Source organism: Haliaeetus albicilla, chromosome 19 (assembly GCF_947461875.1).
Source record: "Haliaeetus albicilla chromosome 19, bHalAlb1.1, whole genome shotgun sequence".
In the NCBI taxonomy this organism is placed as follows: Eukaryota; Metazoa; Chordata; class Aves; order Accipitriformes; family Accipitridae; genus Haliaeetus; species Haliaeetus albicilla.
Genome location: NC_091501.1, coordinates 21,989,516 through 22,005,231, shown reverse-complemented (window position 1 = coordinate 22,005,231; position 15,716 = coordinate 21,989,516). Strand labels below are relative to the sequence as shown.

Here is a 15,716-nt window from a genome sequence, read left to right as displayed (position 1 = left end):
CCAGTGCTCTCTAGCGTTTTTTCTTTACAACTACAAGTATGCAGATTCTTCACATTTTTCCCCAGGAGGCAGAAACACAACCAAGAGTGAATTTTTCTTGAACACTTAATTTCAAGATTCAAAAGCTAATTCTTTCAGTTACAGCTCTCTAGATCACCAGTGCTTGTTCATCCTCGGGCCGACTTACATGAAGCTAAGGGATTTGTTCTCAGCTTTCACATGAGTCATTCTGTGGGAACTGGACACTGTGCTTCAGTATTTATAGAATTTTTTATAAGGACTAGCTAGGAATCCATTAAGAAGACCATGCCTCTGATATTTTTCATAATGTACTATATAAAGTTTAAGTAAATATATTTTTGTCTAACAGAAGGAAACAGCTTAAATCCCAGAATATAAATGGTGATCAAAATGCCTTCAAGAATATAATACATGACCTTACCACATCCAATATGAGGTAGTGGCCCAGTTCTCAGTTGCAGAGGGTCAAACTCAGCAGAACTACAGTGTGCCGCCTGGGGAGGCACAGAACAGGGAGGAGATGCTGAACTCAGCCCCTGGAGAAGTTTCAGCAGTAAAGTCTGGATCTAGGTTGGTTTTCGACACAAGGTTAGCTCCCTACAAAAACACCATGTAAAACTTTGCAGGGGAACAAACCTAGCAAGCTAACAGACTAACAGTTTGCTATGAACTAGGAGGCTGACCGCATGGCTTCTAGAGCTAGAAATTGGTGGCTGTGGAGAAAGCATATGGTGTTTCATGGGGAAGTGCAGCTCACAGTGCTAAAGTCCTAAAGAATTAGGCCTGCTTAGCCTGCTCTTGTGGTTTCGGCATAAAAATCTAGTGGTCAGAGGGATCTCAATTACCCCACATGTATGGGAAAGCTCTTTTGTATTCTTCTGGTTTACTAGGCACAGCCAAACTGGTTGCATTTCTGTTTGAAATCCTGCGTACATAATTTGATCAAAAGCCTGTAATAGGAACAAACCATATCCTCAGTTGATAATCTTTCATTTATCTGTTATTTAGCTTGTTTATTTTGCACCTTTAACAGTAATATTTGATTAGCTACATGAACTTTTCTGTTGGCAGGCAACATAATATTTCCTTCTGGCTGCAGCACATTTATTCAGCATGTTTTATTGTACATCTGTGTGCCTGCTGGGCTCCAACAAAATTGGCACAGCAGTGAAAGCAAAGAAGCTGCTGAGCTCTCCAGGCTTGGCTGGATATCCTGATATAACTATTCTTTCACTTTGCAATTATACCAGTCAGTTGACACTACACTTAGAAATACTGATGAATTTGTATTTCACAGAAAAACTTGAATGGCATTCAGGAAGTTAAGGCACATGATGCAGAAATAGCAAGAGCAAGCATTCAGATTACAGTTCTCCATGTGTCTTTGAATGAACCACTTTCTACTGATATCCATACAATATTCAGATTACATCCATAGGAAAGGCTTAGTCACTGTTCTGCAGAAAGGCTGTGAGAGAAAATGGAAAAGAACCAGAAGGCAGACCTGTAAGCCAGTAAATATGATTTTCACATTACTAGGAAAAGTGACAGGCTTTGATCCATCCATGAAGGATTTTTCTGCACTTGTCTTGGCCTAAGCTGATTTCAGCTTGGTTTAGCTGTGACAGCAGTTGTCCAGCAGCCAGGGAATGATTGTATAACTTGTTTTTAGTTAGCTCTGTGAATACCACGTACAGTAAAGGTGTTGCTGACCCCCATAGACAGGCTACAGAGGCTACTGTGTATCTTTAACTAAGACAGTCAAACAAAGATAGTCAACTTCTAGTTGGAAACCAGTGAAAAAAGAGCAACTAAGCAGACTATGTTAGCAACCAAAGAAAAGGGAACTCCAGCTCAACCCAAGAATGAGAAAGAAAAAACTTATCTCCATCAGCAACATAGCCTTCCTGAGAAACAACTTGGTGGACACCAGTCAATGACTCCACACCCCCCCTCTCCCTGTTCTTGTGGAAGACAGGTACCATGGACATGAGACTTGTGGGGCATTGCAGTGTGAAGAGAACTCTACTAGGAAGTATATGTCAGCAATTTTAATGCAATATTAATGAGGCTTTTTGTAATAATTTGGACACTATTATTGTAACTGGACTAATAATTTGTTTGTTATAGTCTGATTAGACTGTTACAGCCTTAGCTAGCCAAACAATGTCTTCCTGACTTTGTGTATAAGGTGTGCATTCCCCTTTGGACCCTAATAAGACTTGAGTGTAACAAAGACTGCGAGCAGCTTTTCTGTGAAAGCCTTTATGTGGATGGCAGTTTCCAGTGATCACAGAAGACCAAGAATGCAACTAATGTGTTCCTGTGGTCCTGGCAAGCATCTTGCTTATACTCCATCTCTATTTTATAGGAAGTGTTGGAATTGGGGAACAGGGTTGCTCAAGCACTCACAGCCCAATTTTCGTAACACAGATACTGACCAAGAGTTTGCAAACTTTTAAGTGTTAACACCAAAACTCTCCTGTAAAGAGATCAAGTGAGACAGCATATGGGCAATGTGGTCAGTGACACGTAGGCTAGATCAGGAAATTCAGATTTCAAAAGCAAAGGCAAGAAATTAAAAGCTGAAATAAGAGCCTGCTGAGTTAAAAAACTGAGAAAGTAAAACCCTAGAAGAGATTGAAGCTGTAGAGCAACATTAGGTGCAAAGCAAGGCATGGACACGGCTCTTACCGAAGCACCCTCTTGTGATGATGCTGACTTAGCAGATAGTGCTTAATGGTTTGATTGAGATAGTGACCCTTCCACACAGAAGTATAAAGCTAAAAGTCCCCATGCCTCTGATACTGAAGTGCTGCCAGTGTTCAGAGTGACTCCTGTATCACCCATCACTACCTGGGTTACTGTAAAAACAGAAGATGGTTACACAGAAGGGAAAGGAGAAATACAGAACCAGAGTCAGACAGAGTTGTTAGGGAAGAAATAATGATTACTGCTCATCAGATTCCAGAATAATTAAGAGTCTTGGCCCCAAAAGCAGATCCTTCAAACAAAAAAACCTGTGTATTAAATGGCTTCTTAAGTTAGATGCTAATACTGGTTTAACCATGACTGATCAAGAGAATTCCTCTTGAGCATCTGCTACAGCTTCTGGGTGGACTCACGGAATAACTGATAGAGATGCAATCTTTGCAGTAGGAAATGATCATTATAAGTGGGTACATCACATTGTATTATATGTATTAGCACAAGCCACACATAACAGTAGAAATGTATGTGGCATGGAAAAAGTTGTCAGCCCATAGTCTTCTAAACAATAAAGGCAGACAACTCCCAAGTTGTGACCAGGTTGCATTTGAACACTTGTGTATGGCCTAGCCCCAGGACACTAAACACAGCTATAAAGCAGGGAAGGGATTTTCAGGGGAACTTAGACAACAGTGGGATCTACCCAAGACATGGAATTATAACAGTTGTGCTAGGAAGAGTCTGGAGGAGTACAATTATCCACTACCATCTGCCCCATTGCAAAAAGAGCTCCACAACAGAGAACCAGCTGAAAAACTGTAAGAACCTTTAGTTTTTGAAGCCATTGTAAAAACATAAAGAGACAGAAAAATGGTCAAGAACAGAACAGAGCAAATCACTATCACATTAGACTCAGAACAGATTACTATAATGCAGATGATAAGGCCCCTAAATGATGATACTGCATTGAAGGGGTGGTTAAACTAAAGTCCCATGCTTGACAGATAAGTATCTAGCCTGAGCAACAAACAGTGAATCAGACTGAGCAGTGGGATCAACTACTGCTTGGATAGAATTAGCAAAAGGGATCCAGCAAGCAAGGAGAATTATGAGAAATGAGAAAAGGGGTTAATAACACACTGGCATTAGTCCAGCCTGTAACATTTGCTAACAGGGCACTGCAGCAGTGGAACTGGAGAAGGAGGGTAAGCCTGAAGCAGGGTGTTAGTAGGAGTGCCCAATGTTGCATGCACCTTGCATATGGAAAAGCAAGGAAGGATAAAAAAGAGTAGTACAGAAGAATGAATAATCCATTTCAACCCTAAGGGTATTGCTACTTATAGGGTGCATTGATTTGGTTTAGCTGGTTTTGCTTTCTTTTTTTTTTTTTTTGTTTTATATGTATATATGAAGTGGAAAAGATACAATACTGGGGTTTCTTAGTCAATTCTCATGACTGAAGTAAAAATCAAGACCATCACATTCATCTATGAATAATGGGGAAAAATGGAACCAATTGTAAGATGTTCCCATCTCCAAGCAAGGGAAACCCTGTTTCTCTCAATGAGGATACACACGCCTGCCATTAATAACAGTGATCGTGATGACTAATATATGATGTTTGTATTTGCAGCATAAACATACATGGATGTGATCCTGTGTATTTATAAAACCATAATAATTTAAGTGCTACAAAAAGGAAAGCTTAATCAATTAAGTACAGAAATAATTACAATGGTAAATTTTATTTTAGAAGAATGTATGCTATTATATGTACATTTGCAACATTGGGACTGGGAAGACTGCATGTTTGTGTAGTGTTATATATGATGCCACAGATATAAAACAGCTATGTAAAAGTGGATGCTTCTGGGCTAGGTAGAAAACAGATCATGGTAGAAACCAGAATCTCCTCACTTACAGAGATATAAAAAACTACACACAAGTATGACATACAACCATGCACCAATTTTATGCAAAAGACTTTTTGTTATCAAGGAGCTAGCCAGATAATCTTAGAAATGTATAACACCATTGCAATTGTGTGTTCATCAAGTGCCTACAAATTATTGCAAATTATCTCATTGTGTATAATTTATCTGATAATAGATGCATCAGTAAAGTAACGTTTGCTGAAGGATGTGGTTTTAATTACATCATACTTATAGAAGCAACACTCATCTCACAGGAATCATTGCAATTGTATGCTATGTTGGGCTCAATGTCTTTTGGAATTGCCAAGCAATTTTCAACAATTTTCAACCAATTGCCAGAAATGCTCTAACACCCCACTCCTACACCTGAAGTCTGATGTGGTATAGAAGCCATAAAGAGAGAGGGTACTGGACACTGAGAAAATCACCAATAAACTACATTACTACCACAGTCCAAAATCCAGTGGAAGTGCCTCTCGGAGTGATCTTCCTCACCTAGAAGAGTTTGGAACTTGGCTTTACATCCTAGAGTCATCATTTCAATCATTATACTGATTTTTCTTAGCTATAAAAATCAAATGTTAAGTATGTTATGGATATACATAACAATGAAGAACTACTGATTACTCTCAGACCTGTACAAGTTATCTCGAGGTAAGATCAGACAGAAAAGAACAAATGTCCCTGAGGTCTGCTGCCTCATCCTGATCAGTAGCCTTGAGATGTAGAAGGGTTGCAACATCCATTTTTGAATTGCAAAAAGTGTCTGTGAAGTGGACTAACAAAAGGAAGGATTATAGCCCTGTAGCCCCATCAGTATGATTTTGACATTTCTAGCATGCTAATAGAGCAAAGACATCATATCAGGCAACTAAATCTCATGTCCGAATTCAAGAAGTATTTGTGGGTGGGGTTTTTTTTAAGTACCAGGTTCTGTAACACTGAATGACATACATGAAATTAAACTTTTTTTTTAAAAATACTAGACCTTGACTTTCTGTTGTGTACAGCTATGCTGTCTTCCTATATTGGACCTCCAGTGGTGAGATCTGCAGGCTCGTTTAAGTGCACAGCACTGATTATCACCTTTTCACCTGAAGAAAGTAGCAACAGCAACTTTTTGTCTGCTTTATGATCTAGTTGCCAGGCTGGTAAAAAAACCCTCATTTTACCTGTGGTTTACACAACTCTCAGACACTATAAGTTACTTAAAATTAGTAAGCTGTTTATTTTAATAGCTGTAAGGGGCAATTAGTGTGCGCAAAGACAGATAGATTTTATACCTTCATCCTGAAAAGGAGAGAGAGACAACCCTGAATCACAATGCATTGATTCATCACAATTCAGGTCAACCATTTCCCCTTCATTTTACATCAGATATCCTACCCATTGTAAAGTGGTGTAAACCTTCAAAGACCCTTCAAAGATGCTATTCACTTTCACTTTACAATATCTTAGATACCCAGAAGGACTGCACTCTTTTTGCAAATCCACTTGTACAGGGAGTGACAGTTATCAGCATGCATTTCTGTCAACTTATAGGCAGCACATTTTTCTTCTTTCTTCCTTCCTTTTATTGTAAAACTGCAAGAGCCAAACAACAGACAGATATGAGGATCATTGAAAAAATTTGTTTGCATATACAGAGTGATACCAGCAAGACTGGGTATTCTTGTCTTTATGCTGTCATTAGTTCAATTCTCTGACATACAGACAGGTTTTATTTGTTTAGTAAGATTCACCCTTTCTCTGTTTCCCTACTTCTTATGCAGCTGTAACTGTAAAGCTTACACAGCATAGGCACCTCCTAATAAAATTACTTCCTTTTCTGAGAGCTGTCAAGGAATTTCATTTTTCAACTGGATGTTTTGATCAGAATTCTGTACTGAGAAAAATCAGAATAGGCTGAGCTGCCTAACTGGAGTATGGGCCCTGATATGTTACTACTTCTTTCTTGTGGTTTAATGGCTGAACAGCCCAGGCACGGTGAGTAGAGAACACATCACAGAAGCTAACATAGATTCACTCCAGAATGAACCTACCTGTGCCCTGGATGTTTGGGATCATTGAGCCATACCCATCTTCCTTCCCTCTCATCAAAGCTTAATCCAGTCCAAACAAAGCCAATGTCTTTATCCTTCATTTTGTTTAAGAAATCCTGGAAAGAGGTATGTCTTTGAACTCTTATAATAATGACACTTCATGAAACTCCAGCATCAGTAACGTGTAGTGGTAATTAATATTTTAAAACCAGCAAGGCTTTCATGCCTAAAGATTCCAGAGAATGTTTCCAAGAAACTGAGGAGACAACCTGCCCCCCCCAACCAAACTGAAAACCACATGGAAATTCATTCAGATTCTCAACTACAACCAGTACTGTGGCTAATGATGGTAAGTGGAGCAACAAAGGAGCTAACCTTTGGCTCCTTGCTGGCCCCAGGCCCATTCCACTAGCACATTTATTTTAGATGAGGATCAGGCTGATCTGAATTACAGGAGCTGAAGCTATTTCCTCTTTTCTTGCCACCTCACTCACCCTCCTGGGTGCTGTAGAAGTGACTGTCTGAACCTGGTCATGTTTAAGGAAAATCAGGAGCACAGAAGAGACACACTACAGGTTAGGATTTGGTCCACAGAACTGCTTTTTCTATTGCCGCAGACCTGGTACTGACATTTAAAAATGTACAAAGTACAGAGAAGCAGCTCCATTTCCCAAAGAAAGGCAACAGCCTTTATGACAGCTTAGTTCTGAACTAAGAATCCTTCAAATGCCAGCTGCTTCTTGCTGGAGGTAATCTCTAGGCATACCATTGCATCTATTTAAATGAAATGTAGGCTGTTGGTCTTCTGTTTCACACAAATGTTCCTTAACATGCAGAAGCTAATCGTCAGAGCACTTTCCACTGACAATGCCTTTTATGAGCATATCTGGATTAGAAATGGCTTCTAAAAATACATGGGAAGCTATACTTTGATACGTGGATTCACAAGGTATAAGTAAAAAGAATGTTTAAACCACAGAGTGCCTTACAAGCTTACCATTTCAGTCTTATCCTCTATAACCAGGAGGTCAGATTTTTTTCCTGAGCAATACTTTCTACTATTTTCCCAGGTGTCACGAGTTTCTGAGTAGAAATAACATCTTCCACAATGCAGCTTCCAGCCAATGGGGCAGAGTTCACATCTGGAGTCTGTGAAGAGTTTGGGGTGAAGGGATTTTTGTCATTTTTTTTTTTTTTAAACAACTGGTATCATTATTATTGCCTCCTGCTTTTTCTGCAGCTTTTGAATAAGTGAGTAAAGAAGCTTTAAACCAGGGGCAGGGCAGAAATTGTGATGGTATAGCTCATTTTAAGAAAGCACGTTGTCCCTGCTGTACAGTGATAACAAGGATAGTCATTCTTTGATTAGGGATCACTCTGTGCCTTTAAATATTTCAGAACTCTAGATAATTGTGCTAAATATTTTGCATAATAATTGGGGTAAAAGCCATGGATAAAATCCCAGCTTTGCTGAAATCATCGGGAATAGTACAATTCAATGGCATCCATGGAGAAATAACAAAGACCTTCAGTAACACTGCTCCGCTTTTATTCTTTGCTTTAACTAAAATTTTCAAGGATGGAACTCTAAAAGAGATCACTTTATACATCTTTATCAATATAAACATGCTTATTTTGGTATCTAAAGGTCAATTCCTTTGTGCAGGTGTTTATTTTTATATTAATCTTTTCAAGAGCTTCAAACCATTTATGCTACTATGAGCAAGACTTTATCTCCTTACCATTTGTATGCATGCATAAGCTCTCCTTTAATGTAGTCAGTAAGCTGTTTTCATGAAGATCTTCCTCAAAGGTACTGTCACTTTCAGAAAGATTTTCTCCGGGCTTCCACATGTCACTTGATAGCAAGTCACCTGGACAAGAATCTCCAGCATTTTAATGTAAAGCTCACAAGCAAACTGTATAGAAACCCCATAGTATTTTTCCATGGATAATAATAGGAGCTTTAAGTGGAAACTCAGATTGCTCTTTTGTCCTTCCAACTCTCCTGTAAATGGAGGTGGAGAGTTGGGCATCCAAATCATATACATTAAACAAATACATGAGGTGACTGACTTCACAAAGACGGTGGACAGTCCGTTATCATCACGCTTTTGACAACATGGTATGCAACAGTTGTCTTTCAAATAACATGGTTGTGCCTTTGATTTTCCAGTTCCCAAAATTTGCATTGAGCTTATTTCAGAAAAGAATGGGTTGATGTGAGAGGGCAGGATTTGCATCCAGAGAAAGGGAGAACAGCTGACTCTGCAGAATAGTTATGCCCAGAAGTGCTTCTGAATTCTTTTTCTCCTGTGTTCTCAAGTGATTTTGATGTGCAAAGTGATTTGGATGTCCAGAAGCAGGCTTAACATTGGGACTACCAGGCCAAGATTTTCTAAAGGAGGAAACTAAAATTAGAGTCCTTGATCAATATTCAGATGCTTGTTGATGGCAACCTAAAAACTTGTTCAACTTGCTTGACCAGGGCAACTGCAAACATTTCTGATGTCTAAGTTTAGATGCTCAGGGATAATAGCACAGGTCTGTGCTGGATAGGTAAGATCTGTACATACATGATCAATGCTGGCAGCGACCCAGGGCTTCTGCACAAATTCTGTGGACAATGCAAAGGCCACTTTTATAAACTCAGAGGCATACATTTTTATTTCTGTTCAGAGAGGTCTTTTCCAACTATGTGTGCTGTCTTCCAGCCTTCTATCTCACCCATCCCTGAAGTCCAGCTCACATTCCCATTGTACACGCCGGGGAGGACTGGCTGAGACTTAAGGTAAGCAAAGCAGGGCTTCAGGAGGTAAAGACCGGCTGTGAGGATGAGGGGAGGCGGAGATAGCAGAGGTTCCAGTTGTACCATTATACCTGGAGTAAGTTCTGTTTCATTACTAAAAGAGTTTTTCCAAATTGATGGATAGATGGATTCTTTGGCTAGAAACCTTGGTGGTTTGTTTAGTTTCGGAAAGGAATAGGAGGGACTTTCAGATTGGGGGACTGGAAAATGAGAAAGACTCCAGTGCTCTTCATACACCCCGAACATGCAACAGTTCTTGAAAGCCACTGACCTTCTGCAGATCCACAGCCCCAAAATGCCAGTGACTCCCTCCCACCTTCATCAGAAACACAATAACAGAAAGCATGCCTGGTCTTGTCACCTTATCAAAACAGTTTGTCTGCAAAACTTGTTTAAGTTAAGGATTGATACATGTTGGTTTCGCAGGAATTAAAGCAAAACATTTCACTTGGTCACTCACATTGCCGAATTAATGTGATCACAGCTCCCAGAAATACAACATTCAGAAATCCTGAGAAAGCAGCAAGATACCGCAAGCCTGAAGAATTAGACGGAAGTTCTGAAAGAAATAAGAGGGTTTTACAAACACAGCATGATTAGTTACCCAGGACATAAAACTGGGTTTCTCTAGACATCTTTCAGGCAGAACGTCCATCACTGTCACTTTGCCATGTGCTTTGTCTCAGTTGCTTTTTCCCTTCTGGTTGCCTCCTGCATACCAAGGGGTTCTTGCTTCTAATAAACTTTCATTTATGAAAACTTTTGGGGGGCTTGAATTTCCTCATGCTGTCTTCACTGTTTGCCAGTTCATCTGAAGTTTTGAGTGGCTACTGAACAGTGTCTGCATCTTCATAGCAGGGGGATGTCATTTGCAGATATCCTGAAGACCGTTAGATATCACAGCAGCCACTTAACAAACATTGCAAAAGAAAACCTCACAAGCTTAGTGAAAAAGGAAGAACTGAAGTTTCTAACAGTTGCAGAGAAAGAGGTGTATATAACATGTAAGAACAAAAATGAGGTTCTAGGGCTATGAATACCAACACTATGAATCAAGAAAGGACCAGTAGATTCTCTGAGAATTAAACTCTGTAACTCCGGGACCCGCTAATTAGTTTTATCACCTGTACACTAGATGCCAAGACAAAGGCCTTAGCAAAGTCCACGTTATAATTTGGAGATCTTTTTTTTTTATTGAGTCCTTGATGTTCAGCTAATCCCACCTGGAAAATTATTACAAAATATTTGAAAAATTAAGTAGCAGTGCATTAAACAGGGCTTCTTTGCAGACTGGATGCTTGATTAAGGTCAGTGAATAGCAATGCAAAAATAAGCTTCCTTGCAACTCAAAGAAAATGACTTTTAATTAGACTCAGAAAAGCCTGGGGATGCAGTTATGGTGAATCTTCCTTCTCAATATTACCCAATGGTCTTAAAATTTTTTCTTGTAGGATTGCGACACTCCTGCCATACCACTTCCTAGTGAAACCCGCTGCTTCTGTTTGCTCACTCACTTTATTTCAGGATTTCTACATATCTTGACATAGAATCACAGAACTATGTAGGCTGGAAAGAATGTCAGGAGGCCATCTAGGCCAGACTCCTGCTTAAGGTGGGTCAGTTTACAGCAGGTTTCTCAAGGCTTTGTCCAGCCAATTTCTAAATATCTCCAAGGATAGGGATTTCACAGCCTTTCCAGGCTCCTGCCCTAGTATTTGACCACCACCACAGTAAGAAAAATTTTCTTGTATCGAATTGTAGTTTTCCATGTTCCAACTTGTGTCTTTCAATGTGCACCTTCAAGAAGAGTTTGGTTCTGTCTTCTCTACACCTTCCCATTCGGCAGTTAAAGAGAAAGGTAAGACTCCCTTTAGCCTTCTCTGCTTAGGGCTGCACAAAGCCAATTGTCTCAGCCTCTCCTGTGTCACTTCTGCAGCTCACTCACTATCTCAGGAGCCCTCCACTGGACTCATTCCAGCAGGTTGTCAGTGTGCTTTTGGAAGGGGTAGTGATATAGTTAATGTAGGCTGCAATACAGGAAAGCTTTTTAAAATAACTGAGGCATAAAAGATGTTCTGAGATACCTCAAATGATTCCTTGGAGCAGGGAGAAGAGATGGAAGTTGCCCAGCTATGCAGGAAATGTCATGTTAATTTTTCTTCCTAGCTTTCTAAAATTAGTGTTTTCAGGAAATACTTTGTGAATGTTCTTCTAGAAAGACCAAGGCCTAACACACTGTTGTCTTTGTCCAAACGTAACTTCATGGGAAAAAAGATTTTACATGCAAACCTTCCGTGAGTTAGGACCCAGGAATAAAGTCAGAGAATAACAGAAGGATGATTTTCCGTTTCATGCAAATGGCCATTCTTGGAAGAGAAAACAGAGTGCCAAAATGTTATACCTTGTTGAGAACTTGTTCTCTGACTAGTTAATCGTTATCAGGAACTACCCCATGGAAGTATCCTTTAAAAGCCATTACATTTCAAATGCTGGTGGTCCAGATCAGATGTGAATCAGCTGTTTGAAAAGTTCTCTGCTTTTAACACTGTTATTTTCTCTGCTTTTAACACTGTTATTTCAAAAATGTAATGCATGGATCTGTATTTCAAATTATGAAATGACTTGACCTTTGCGCTACGTGATAAACTCATTTCCACTAACAATTTCACTTCATGTCTTGTTTCTAGCTATCACTGTTTTGCACAGAGGTCAAACATCTTTTTTCCTTATTTGTCTATTCAATCATACTTACTTGGGAAATGCTGTATCTGTGACTAGTCATCTTTAAATATTCAAACAGCAAATCCCCACTGTTTTTACATCGCCGCCCTATTCATATTGTCCCGGTTTCATCTGGGATAGAGTTAATTTTCTTCTTAGTAGCTGGTACAGTGTGTTTTGGATTTAGTGTGACAATAATACTGATAACACACCAATGTTTTAGATGTTGCTAAGTATTATGTAAGTATATGTAAACAGAATGCAGTACTTTTCACTAGCTATGCAACATGTTATGGTTAAGCATCTGAATGCATTTCCTTCTTCCTTTGGGTGCTATGCAGTGATTTTGACATAAAAAAGGCATTTAGGATATCTGGGGTCTAACCGTAACTCTACCATGATTTGCACAATGGCTAGACTGCAGGCAAGACGGTAACAGTGACTCCTGTAAATACTCAGATTAGCACTTAGCTACCCAAGGTGAGCTCTGGTAGCAGCAATAACCACAGAGCTGACAAGGCAGCATGGGGTAATAGCTCAGCGTTTGCCCAGCTTCTCAAGACAGCTCTGCAGCTTGCACCACTGGCAAGACCAGATGGGAGTGCAAGGTGGAAGGGGAGCTCTGCATTGTGGCCTTCCTTCTGTACCACATGAACTGGCACAGATACTGCACTGGATTACGCCAATGAGGCATTGCAACCATTTCTAACCACTCCAGCGAATACACTTCTGTATTCCATATGTATATCATGCTACCATGACATGTGTGTGTCTGGTGTAAAGCTAGCTCGCACACCTTACACTACAAGCAGAGACTTAGCTTGCAGTACATTCTTTAACAAGCTAAATTAAAGCACTGTTCTCTTCTGCTGCCCCGTCGTGTACGTGCTACCCAATCATGCAGGTAGACAATGAAGACAGAGCATTTTAAACCTGGCTTTGTCACTGTGTGCTCTGCATGTTTGTGCTCACATACCATTCTGTGTATGTGTCACAATACGCTTTGTCTGACTTATGGAAATATTCAGTCTACTCCATTACAGCAATGTGTTTGTGCAATTTGACAAATATTGTAAAGATCATTGAAAATTCTTAGTTAAATAAATATTAGCTTTTATGATCAGTTTTCTGGTTTTTTTGTTTTTTTTTTTTTTAATATTGCTGGTTCTGTGCTTTGACTACAGTTGGGAACAGGCTCTCAGCTAAGTTGTAATAATAGACAAACCGGCACAATTTACGTCAATAAAATTGCACACAGTTTATCCTGCCATACTGAGTAACTGAAGTTGGCTTTTGCTTTTTTTCTATTAAAAATTTTCTCACATAAATGTGCAGCCAGGATTTCTCAGGAACCGATCATCATAGCTAATTAACTGTTTGGAAACTGGATGTCTAATTGCTCTGAAGACTTGCTATTTATGATCTGAGAAGCTCTTCCCTGGGACACTTAAAAGAAATAAAGGTTCGCAAGGGTGAGCTTCAAAGACTTCCAGCATACATCATTGTACTTTCTCCCATGCTGTTCCTGACACTTTTGACAAAATCCCCAGAAGTTGTTGAAAAAGCTTACCAGACAGTGCGTTACTGTCTTACAGTTTTCATCTAAATTATTCTTAAATTCTTCTTAGCTGTGATTCCTGAAAACAAAACAAAAAAAACCAACCAAAAGCCCCAGAGAAAACTTAAATGGCCAGTGAGCTGAGACCACTTCCAAACTTGCTGCCAGCTACTGCCTCATGTTTTTCTTATATGCCTCTGTCTTTTAGTCTCAATTTTATAACTGGGACTGTCAGCACCAGTACTTCAGGTCTGTTGGTACTATTAGTACTGCATTTTATCTACCGTCCATCATATTTCTCTGTATACTGCCATGTATCATTGGCAACTTTAGTAGCACCAACTAAAATTTTGTCTGATTTGTGGGGTTTTTATGATAAGTCAAATATGAGATTTGTTATTTACAGAATAAGCCTGAAGGCATACCATAAATGCTTATATGCTCACCTGCATTGGAGCTTTTCTTCCTTCCTTTGAAATGAAGTTCTGTGTAACCCTCTTCATTCTCCATCTCAAGGTCTTTTTATCACTTCTTCCTGTTGAAGACTATTTGACTGTTAGTGTCAAAGTAGGTTATGAGAAATGCTTCAAATAAGTGTGGTAAACAGGAAGGGGACAGCGGATAGCCATTTGTGCTTTTAGCTGAAGCCATGCAGTAGCAGGACTATGAAAAGGAACTTAACAGCATAAACTGCACAGACAAATGAACTCTTTTTCTCTTCTTTTTCAGTTCCTCTTTCCCTGAGAAATCCCAATCCCTTCTAACAAATACTAACACTGCATTTTCTCCAATGCAATATCCCAGTCCTCCAATGCAGTCTTTCGATGTACGCACACTCTTGCATGAGAGAATAGATTTGAGTCCCTCAAGCCTATTTCACTGGACTGATAGACTTTTCTCATTTACTTTATATTAAAATCAGCTGTTTCAATTTCTGTGTTTTTCTCAAATGCTGAGAATTAATCTTGCTTTACCAAAGGAAGATTGTGTGTGTATGTCTCATTAAATAGATGGAAATAGCATTTAAATACATGTATTGATCTTTGGTTCTGCTTTGTGCCTGTCCACTTGAGCAACTGTTCATAGATTGAGCAACTTAATGACTTTCTTTAAATGGAGACTGAAGCAGATCTGTTCAAACATCACAGTATGCAATGTTCCTGTTGCACTTCAAAGGGGCAAGCCTGGGCTTTATGTATCGGCAAGGAGGTGTTTACTTTTAAATTACTGTGCAAGGTCTCTTCCAAGCTGGGGATTCTAGCAAGTTCTAGTGAAGTCCTAGTCTGGAATCTTTCTTTCTGGAAATTGAGGATTCTGCAGAAAGTTGAAAGTTTGGGGTTTTTTTTTTTTCTCCAAAGTGGTTATAATGATTTCTGGCTGTTGTCAAATTCACCAGAACAGCTGTGATTATTAGCAATGGTCATTTAAGCGTGGAAACCAAAGTAACTTTACCTCAGCTTCTGTATTGTGATTAGTACCTGAAAGCCAGGGTCAAGCTGTATGCAGTACAATCACATACCTCTAAAAAAAAGTGATGTCCAGAGAAGTCTTTCAAACACAAACATACTACTTGAGGCTGATAGATCAATATGAAACAAAAGGTACTGAGTGACCAACAGATATAATCTCCGTTTCCACAAAGTGGTAGAACTTACCATGCAGCATCACAATGCTAAATAACTCTCCTGTATCCGGTGTGGACAAACTCTTGCTGTGTTACCAGCTTTCTGAATCATTTTCTCAGAAGGTGCTTGGAGGACAGAGTTTGAATATGCAGTTTTTGACTGTTTCTAGAACAGCACTCGAATGATGTACATGCTATAGCTTTTATGTTCACCAGATACAACAGCTGGTCTAAAAAAAGATACAACTCCAAATAAGTCTTGCTTCATTTAACACACTTAGATTCTTCTGCATCCAGC

General features: G+C 39.4%; 1 protein-coding gene across 2 annotated transcripts; it reads right to left on the bottom strand.

Annotated features, from left to right (window-relative positions):
- Positions 1–4,448: 4,448 nt before the first annotated feature.
- LOC104315690 (killer cell lectin-like receptor subfamily F member 1) lies at positions 4,449–14,611 on the bottom strand. Of its 2 annotated transcripts, XM_009915783.2 has the most exons (6): positions 14,241–14,611; positions 9,976–10,074; positions 8,449–8,580; positions 7,704–7,855; positions 6,707–6,822; positions 4,449–6,248 (listed from the first exon to the last, which is right to left on the bottom strand). In XM_009915783.2, exons 1-6 carry the CDS (start codon positions 14,302–14,304, stop codon positions 6,119–6,121), a joined length of 693 nt encoding a protein of 230 aa, XP_009914085.1. In that variant the 5' UTR covers positions 14,305–14,611; the 3' UTR covers positions 4,449–6,118. The 2 variants fall into 2 exon arrangements, with proteins under 2 accessions (XP_009914085.1, XP_069662868.1); XM_069806767.1 differs by lacking the exon at positions 9,976–10,074.
- Positions 14,612–15,716: the final 1,105 nt, after the last annotated feature.

Excerpts from the sequence above, each read along its gene's own strand:
- LOC104315690 (XM_009915783.2), bottom strand. The coding sequence starts at position 14,304 with ATGGAGAATGAAGAGGGTTACACAGAACTTCATTTCAAAGGAAGGAAG. Across the intron at positions 8,581-9,975 it reads GATCACATTAATTCGGCAAT|GTGACTTGCTATCAAGTGAC; the intron begins GTGAGTGACCAA and ends ATTCTTGTCCAG. Across the intron at positions 7,856-8,448 it reads CTTATGCATGCATACAAATG|ACTCCAGATGTGAACTCTGC; the intron begins GTAAGGAGATAA and ends AACTCTTCACAG.